Raw genomic sequence first — 9,667 nt, 5'->3', positions numbered from 1 at the left:
TATATATATATATATATATATATATATACATATATATATATAGTATATATATATAGTGATATATATATATGTACATGGTGGTGGCTGCCCCCTTGTTATCGAGCATGGCCATTGCACGAAGCTTAATCAATGTTGTTATCGTGCAATGCCTGTGTATGTATATATACATACATGCATATATACACACATGCATACATACACACAGCGTGAATCTTTAAATGATGAGGATGAGGATGATGATGATGGGTTGTATAACAGGATGCCAATATGGCATTGTTGCACTCTTTTCGCTGTCTACCTTTTTGTGTGTATCTGAAAACTCGTTCTTGTGATAACCACAATTAAGGTGAGTATTGTACTTTCAATCAGGGCACAACAGTTACTGTCTTATTTCTGCTGCTTTACATCCCAGCTTGCCACCAGAGAGATGCTCTTTGAAGCTAACGAGGTTATGGATGATACTAGTCAGTGCATATGCTTTTTTCCTTTTCTTTTTTTTTGTATTGGTTTACATAGAATAGGAAGGATTCTGTTCTCAGGACAGTGTTATAGAGGTGTGCTGTGGGTGTTACAGATAAATCAATGAACTGTGAAGAGAGATTCTTCATGGCTGTTTGACTTGCTAAGAAAAACAGTCTCATAATATTCCCTGTTATCATAAAAAGTGCATGAGGTTTTTTATGAAATGAAAAAAGATACAATGATTAATATTACTGGATGAAAAAATAGATTTATCTTTTTATCCAGTAACTTTTATCATTTCCTCTATATTTAATAAATAATAATAATATTCTATGACTCTTTTGTAGAAAGGGATACATCATATAATTTTCTATATATTTTTTACATATTATTTCATTGAACATCACAACATCAATTCAAATTAAAAAAGAAATGACATAAAAACGATATCACACTGAAAAATAAAGTTCTTTCAAAGAAGAATTAATATTTTATATTTTTCTTTTTTTCATTTCATTTTATATATTTGTTTAACCAGTCATTTTTTTTTTTCCTTGTTGCACAAAAAACATTGAACAAGAATCTCTCTTTAACTTTTCTTGATAGGAAAAAATATAAGACAAAAGTTTCACAATTTTTTTTCTTTATGGAAAATTCAAAATGAATATTGGAAGGGAATTACCTTGAAAATAGCTCTTGATCCGCAGATAACTAACTGCCAAGCGGAGGATGGAAAGTTTATCAAGTTTTGAGATCACGCTCTGTTCAAACGGCAATAGGCTTGCAAGATGATCCAATTCGGCATTCAGTCTTTCCCGATGGCGCTTACTTGGATTGCTTTTTGGTGGATCTTTCACTGGGGGCTTCACACTAAAACAGAAGAGAGATGATACACTATTATAGTTAGAGTCACTCCTCATTCTTCTTCTTATTATTATTGTGGTTAAGAAGTTTGCTGGGCACCTTAGGCAAGTGTTTTTACTATAAACTCAGGCCAGACTAAAGCCTTGTGAGTGGATTTCATCATCATCATCGTCATCGTTTAGCGTCCGCTTTCCATGCTAGCATAGGTTGGACGGTTCAACTGGGGTCTGGGAAGCCAGGAGGCTGCACCAGGCTCCAGTCTTATCTGGCAATGTTTCTACAGCTGGATGCCCTTCCTAACGCCAACCACTCCATGAGTGTAGTGGGTGCTTTTTATGTGCCACCGGCACAGGTGCCAGACGAGGCTGGCAAACGGCCACGATCGGATGGTGCTTTTTACGTGCCACCGGCACGGGGGTCAGTAAATGGAAACTGAAAGAAGCCTGTCACATGTGTGTGCGTGTGTGCATGTATGTGTGCACGTGTGTGTGTGTGCATGAGTGTGTGTATGATTATTCTCTTATCTACTGCCTAATGGTACGGAGTGGTAGCAGCAGTTATATGAGGTTCTACCGATATAATGTAGGATAAATATAAAACTACACACACACACACTTTTACTCTTTCACTTGTTTCAGTCATTTCACTGTGGCCACGCTGGAGCACCGCCTTTAGTCGAGCAAAGCGACCTCAGGACTTATTCTTTGTAAGCTTAGTACTTATTCTATCGGTCTCTTTTGCCAAACTGCTACGTTACGGGGATGTAAACACACCACCATTGGTTGTCAAGTGATGTTGGGGGGACAAACACAGACACACGAACATATACACACACACATGCATATATATATATATACATATATACGACGGGCTTCTTTCAGTTTCTGTCTACCAAATCCAGTCACAAGGCTTTGCTCAGCCCGAGACTATAGTAGAAGACATTTGCCCAAGGTACCACACAGTAGGACTGAACCCAGCAAGCTACTTACCACACAGCCACTCCTGCACCTATATATAATACGTATATATAATGTCTAACTGTTATTTTACTTAGCTAATTATATTCATTTAAACAAAGTATCATCCATTTTATTTCGATGCCTATCTATTGTTCTGTTCCTGTCTTCCCATCTATATTTTTATATCTGTCTATCTATCTTCCTATCAACTTATCTGTCTGTCTGTCCGTCCGTCTGTCCATCTCTCTGCCAGTCTTTTGCTCTCTTTCTTTCAATATTTCTGTATCTATTCTGTGATTCTGTGCCTGCCTTGTCAGTCAATCCAATCTGTCATTCTATATATCTATCTTTCAATCTATCATACAACAACTGCCTGTCTGCCATTCTGCATCTTCTCATTTCTCAGTCTATCTATCTATCTATCTATCTATCTATCTATCTGCCTATCTGCCTATCTATCTATCTTTCCCTATCTGTCTATCTATCTATCTATCTATCTATCTATCTATCTATCTATCTATCCATCTTCTTATCTCTCTGTCTGTCTATCTATCTATCCTACAATCTGTCAACATCTTAATGACTTCACCAGCTAAGACTTTCAGGTATTTTCATATTAAATAATTACACACAGTAAAAATAATACTCAAATGAAGATTTGTGGTGTACGAAAGAAAGAAGTCTTTCTTTGGAACAAGATTAAGTTTAGCAATGATGATGTCTCTCCTTTTCTATCTTAAAATTCATTCCATAATTAAAAAATTAAGATTATGAAAACTCTTTATCCTTTACTTTCTTTCTATTTATTTAATTTTTTCTTTACTTTTTCCCCATATTTCCATGTTTTAACAAATTATTGCAAAAAAAAAAACCATAAAAAATAAAGCTGAAATAAAGTTAAGACAGGAAAGACAAAAATAATTGAAGAAAATATACTAAATAAAAAAAAAACAATAAATCACATTTTATTTCTTTTGTTGTTTCTTCCTTTTTTTTGTTTTGCTTCATTTTTTAAAACAAATTTTCACAATTTGAATAGATTTAAAAGCTTTTTGCTTTAGAAAACAGACTGACATCAAGTCATTGAAAATTGGTTTATGTCTGCACTGAATAAATTGTGTTAAACATGTCAAAGTCAGTGAAGGAATTTAGCAGGAACACACACGCACACATGTGCACACACACACACACACACACATGTATACATATATGCATTGCATATGTACACATACATACATTTATATATGCATACATATATACATACATGTATACATATATATATATACACATATATATATATATATACATATATACATATACATATATAATGCATATATATATATATATACATATATATATATACACCAACTATATATCTATATATATATATATATACATATTATATATACACAACACATATATATATATATATACACATATATATAATATACATAGATATATATATATAACATATATATATATAAACACACATATATATATATACATATATATTATATATATATATACACATATATATATATACATATATATATATATATACATATATATATATACACACATATATATACTATATAGATATACATATATATATATATATATATCTATATATATATATGTATACGTATCTGACAATTTAAATTTTACTGATCAATTATCTATAATTGAATTTTTCACTCAATTTTTACATTTTTCATGTTGTTCTGTTTATTTTATGATTTTCTTGATTTGTTGCACTGCTTTCTTTTTCCTTTTTTTTTTGTTTATTTCTTCCAGTATTATAACTTTAATGAACTTGCCTTTTATTGTATTTTTAATTATGTCCTGCTTAGTGCATAGCTCAGTGTATGCAGGTTTGTCTGCATGTGTGTGTGTGTGTGTGTGTGTGTGTGTATGTGTGTGTGCATGTGCATGTGTGTGTGTGTGTGTGTGCGTGTGTGTGTGTGTGTGTGTGTGTGTAATGTGTGCATCGTTACACTGGACATCGGCAATAATAATTATGCTTACATACATATATGTACAGAGATATATGTGTATTGGTGTGCATGTGGTGTGTGTGTGTGTGTGTGTATGTGTGTGCATGTGGTATGCATGTGTGTGTGTGTATGTGTGTGTGTGCATGTGGTGTGTGTGTGTGCATGTGGTGTGGTGTGTGTGTGTGTGTGTGCATGTGGTGTGTGTGTGTGCATGTGGTGTGTGTGTATGTGGTGTGTGTGTGTGTGTATGTGTGTGTGCATGTGGTGTGTGTGTGCATGTGGTGTGTGTGTGCATGTGGTGTGTGTGTGCATGTGGTGAGTGTGTGCATGTGGTGTGTGTGTGTGTGTGTGTGTGTATGTGCATGTGGTGTGTGTATGTGAATGACTATTCATTTTTCTCCTTTTCTCCCTTCAACGTTTGCAGTTGTTAAAGATGTCTGCACATTTAAACATTAATGGTATGTATTCTTAATTGAGATTTCTAAAGCACTTCCTGCCGTGTACCATTATGTACAACTCAAGATGTCTCAATGTGGTCATTCAGTCTCCTAGAAATAACAGTCAACTATCTCTGAAATTATGCATAAACTCTCTATCAAAAAGAATGTAAATCTCAGCACGCATCTACAACATAGACAAATGACAATGACAAAATGTAAAGCAAGGTATAAATGGCTTTACGATAATAATAATAATAATAATGATGATGATGGAATGGGAGTGGCTGTGTGGTAGGAGTGGTAGGTGCAGGAGTGGCTGTGTGGTAAGTAGCTTGTCTACCAACCACATGGTTCCGGGTTCAGTCCCACTGCGTGGCACCTTCGTCAAGTGTCTCCTACTATAGCCTCGGGCCGACCAAAGCCCTGTGAGTGGATTTGGTAGACGGAAACTGAAAGAAGCCCGTCGTATATATGTATATATATATGAGTGTGTGTGTGTGTCTGTGTTTGCCTCCCTACCATTGCTTGACAACCGATGCTGGCGTGTTTATGTCCCCGTCACTAAGCGGTTCGGCAAAAGAGACCGATAGAATAAGTACTGGGCTTACAAAAGAATAAGTCCCCGGGATCGAGTTGCTCGATTAAAGGCGGTGCTCCAGCATGGCCGCAGTCAAATGACTGAAACAAGTAAAAGAGCAAAAGAGTAAGAGTAATGGTGTCAATGATTTTGATGGTAATTGTGGTGATGATGATGATGAAAAACTGTAAGAATGGAGAACGAAGCCACATAGACCTCCCCAGATAGATAAATTAGGCATGTTTGGATAACTGAACAAGATTACAATCAGTGGCACAGCTGGAGGGAAGTGTAAGGGGTGCATTCTACCCTTGGTGGTGCGTCTATGAGGGTAGCACTTTTGGGTCTACTGTATAAGACTGTATAGACTGTTTGGTGGGTGGGGGGAAAAGAGATTAAGTGGGGGAGGACTCAAGGTCTTCCTTGGACATTAATTAAAATTTAATTATGCCAGTTTTAGGATAATGAATATTGTCTAATATTTTGGTAAAGAAATTTTTCTACGACTCATATTTCAGGACTTCCTTCTGAAAAGAGTTGGAAAAGCTAAAAGGGGGAGGAAAAACTCAGCATCAGCAGACTATTGAGACGTTTGTTCTTGGTGAACCTCTTGGCACAGAAATGTCAAATGAGGTTGTTTCATCCTTGGTTCCAACCAGTAACCGTGGAGGCGCAATGGCCCAGTGGTTAGGGCAGCGGACTCGCGGTCGTAGGATCGCGGTTTCAATTCCCAGACCGGGCGTTGTGAGTGTTTATTGAGCGAAAACACCTAAAGCTCCACGAGGCTCCGGTAGGGGATGGTGGTGATCCCTGCTGAACTCTTTCACCACAACTTTCTCTCACTTTTACTTCCTGTTTCTGTTGTACCTGTATTTCAAAGGGCCGGCCTTGTCACTCTCTGTGTCACGCTGAATATCCCCGAGAACTACGTTAAGGGTACACGTGTCTGTGGAGTACTCAGCCACTTACACGTTAATTTCACGAGCAGGCTATTCCGTTGATCGGATCAAGCAGAACCCTCGTCGTCGCAACCGACGGAGTGCTTCCATCCAACCAGTAACTTCTCCCTTGGCCATAACCAGCAGAACCACGTCATCTTCTTATGAAAATTAAGGAATCTTACAGTTATGGAAAGTGAGCAGAATTTCTTGGATGCTGGATACAGCAGGAAAAGAATAATAAATAACAATAATAAAATAATAGGAGTGGATGTGTGGTAAGTAGCTTGCTAACCAAGCACATGGTTCCGGGTTCAGTCCCACTGCGTGGCACCTTGGGCAGGTGTCTTCTACTATAGCCTCGGGCCGACCAAAGCCTTGTGAGTGGATTTGGTAGACGGAAGCTCAAAGAAGCCCGTCGTATATATGTGTATATATATATGTGTGCGTGTATGTTTTTATGCCTGTGTTTGTCCCCCCAACATCGCTTGACAACTGATGCTGGTGTGTTTATGTCCCCGTCAGTTAGCGGTTCTGCAAAAGAGACCGATAGAATAAGTACTGGGCTTATAAAGAATAAGTCCCGGGGTCGAGTTGCTCGATGAAAGGTGGTGCTCCAGCATGGCCGCAGTCAAATGACTGAAACAAGTAAAAGTAAAAGTAAAGTAAGTAAGTATCCATTTTCCATGCTGGCATGGTTTGGATGATTTGACAGGGACTGGCAAGGCTAGGGGCCCGCACAGGTTCCATAGGCTGTTTTGGCATGGTTTCCAGGTGCTTTTCATACAGTACCATCACCAGTGTTTGTTACATGGCACCAGTTCTTTTTATGTGGGTGGGCATAATGATAATCTTTTCTGCCAAAGGCAAAAAGCCTGAAATTTCGTTGGGGTTTGGCTAGTCAATGCCAAGAAGCTCAGAACTCGACTGACATTATTTTATCAGCCCTGAAAGGATGAAAAGCAAATTCAACCTCTGTAAAGTGGTTGACATTTGGAGGGTATCCAGTCATAGAAACCATACTAGAGCAGGCTTGAGGAAGTCCTCTGGCTTACCAGCTTCTATCAAATTGTCCAACCCATGCCAGCGTGGAATGTGGACATTAAATTATGGTGAGGATGTCGATGATGATTATTTTTCTTCTTGAAGATGGTAGTGAAGAGGACTTATTTTCATCTGGGTATATGGTAAAGAGGTGTAGGAGGATGGGTGAACGAGTGAATGGATGGATGGATGAAGTGGGTAGGTAGGAGTTTGGTGGCTTGTTTGAGACTGAGATCTTCTCATGATCGGAATAAACACGTTAATCCTTCTTTAGTCCTAATCTAAGAAACTGCAGGCTAAACTGAGAATTAAATACTATTAACCTAAGTGATGAATGAGGTCACCAGCCAGGTTGTGATCATGTGGCGGTTGGTGGTGGTGGTGTTGGTGGTGGTGGTGGTGGTAGTGGTGGTGGTGGTGACCGTAGTGAATGTAGTATGTAGAAGTAGTGATGATGGTGAAGGCGGTGGTGCTAGTGGTTAGGGGTGGATGATGGTGACCAAGGGGTGGTCATGTTAATAGCAGTGATAGGGACAATGATGGTGATAGTGGTAGTGGTGGTAGTGGTGGTAGTGGTGGTAGTAGGGATAATAGCAACAGTGGTGGTGGCAGCAGCAATAAAGAGGTAGTGGTGGATGCTGTGATGTTCATGTTGGTGACTATTTGATGAAAGTGGTGGTGATGCTGTCTTGTAGTAATACCGATACTGGTGCTGGTTGGGACGTAGTGATCATGTGATGATGATGATGATGAGAGGGCGGCTGGTAGTGGTGGTGGTGGAGGGGATGGAGCAAGAACATAAAGTGAGTTAGGGGTTGAAATATTGGGGGGGAGTGTTGTTGACTGTAATAATAATGATGGTGGTGGTGCTGGAGGAAGTGGTGAAGTGGTGGTGTTGGTTATGATGGTGGTCGTCATCATCATTGTCAATTGCTGATGTCAAAGTTGTAGTGGTAGGTAGTAATACTGGTTGTAGTGGTGGTGGTGGTGGTGGTGGTAGTAGTAGTAGTAGCGGTGATGGTGGCAGTGGCAGTGGTGGTGTTGGCGGTAGTGGTGGTGGTTGAGGTGGCAGGGGTGGCAATGGTGGTAGTGGTAGTGGTGGTGGCAATGGTGGTGGTGGTGGCAGTGGTGGTGGTGGTGGTAGTGATGGTGGTAGAGGTAGCAGGGGTGGTAGTGGTAGTGGTGGTGGTTGAAGTGGCAGGGGTGGCAGTGTGGTGGTAGTGGTAGTGGTGGTAGTGGTAGTGGTGGTAGTAGTAGTGGTGGTAGTGGTGGTGGCAATGGTGGTGGTGGTGGCAGTGGTGGTGGTGGTGGTGATGGTGGTAGAGGTAGCAGGGGTGGTAGTGGTGGTGGTAGTGGTGGTGGTTGAGGGGGCAGGGGTGGCAGTGGTGGTGGTGGCGGCGGCGGCAGCGGCGGTGGTGGTGGTGGTGGTGGTAGAGGTAGCAGGGGTGGCAATGGTATCAGGGGGGTTGGCCAGTTGATGGATGGAAGCTATAATATTCTGGTGCCGTATAAAAGATACTTAAGAATGTGGTTCTGAAACAGCACCTGGGTCTGAGACATTCAGACCAGTGAGAAAGAGAGAGAAAGAGAGAGAGAAAGAGAGAGAGAGGGGGGGGAGAGGGGAGGAGAGAGAGAGAGATTTGCAGAGATTGTTTCTTACATGACAGAGATGAAGAAACTTAAAGAAGCCATTATGATGCAACACCCAAACATTGTGGTTGCCTGTATTTCACTTTATAGGAGAACAATGTGTGTGTGTGTGTGTGTGTGTATGTGTGTATGTGTGTGTGTGTGTGTGTGTGTGTATGTGTGTGCAGTTATATAATCTTAAATGTGTGTGTGTGAGAGTGTAATTTGATTATGTATCTGTATGTAATCTGTGAGAGAGAGAGAGAGAGAAAGAAAGTGTATGCATAAGAGAGAGAAAAACTCTGTGTGTGTGTGTGTGTGTGTGTGTGTGTGTGTGTGTGTGTGTGTGTGTGTATGTGTGTGTGTACTTTGGTGTATATAAGTGTGTGTTTGTGCAATCTGAAATGGTTGCACAAATGTTACTTGGTTATGCGTCTGTATGTAATCACAGAGTTTGTTTATGTAATTTGATGTGTGTTCAGACATTAATAATAAATAAGAGAGAGCAAGTGAAGTGCGGGTTAATAGATATGTGTGTGTGATTACCTTCTTGTGTGTGTGTGTGTGTGTGTGCGTGTAATATGTATCTATTGTGTAATACATTAAAAAAAGAAAACACTGTATATTTTATTTACACATATATTCACGTGCATGCATGTGTGTGTGTGTGTGTGTGTGTGTGCGAGTGTGTGTGTGTGCATGTGCGTGCATATGTGTGTGTGTGTGTGTGTGTGCATGTGCGAGCGTGTGTGGTGTGTGT

General features: G+C 39.7%; 1 protein-coding gene across 1 annotated transcript in view; it reads right to left on the bottom strand.

Annotated features, from left to right (window-relative positions):
- The window catches only part of LOC115222762 (aryl hydrocarbon receptor-like), a 211,137-nt gene extending 208,018 nt beyond the window's left edge, over positions 1-3,119 (bottom strand). Inside the window, exons 1-2 of the mRNA XM_036511762.1 lie at positions 3,109-3,119; positions 1,145-1,332 (exon numbers count right to left, since the gene is read on the bottom strand). Of these exons, the coding sequence (XP_036367655.1) occupies positions 1,145-1,332; positions 3,109-3,119 (199 nt within the window). The remainder of the gene's footprint in view (positions 1-1,144; positions 1,333-3,108) is intronic.
- Between the last annotated feature and the right edge of the window lie 6,548 nt (positions 3,120-9,667).

The sequence above is a fragment of the Octopus sinensis genome, linkage group LG21 (assembly GCF_006345805.1).
Source record: "Octopus sinensis linkage group LG21, ASM634580v1, whole genome shotgun sequence".
Classification (NCBI taxonomy): Eukaryota; Metazoa; Mollusca; class Cephalopoda; order Octopoda; family Octopodidae; genus Octopus; species Octopus sinensis.
Note: the sequence above shows the minus strand (reverse complement) of the source record. Positions and strands in the feature narration are given on the sequence as shown.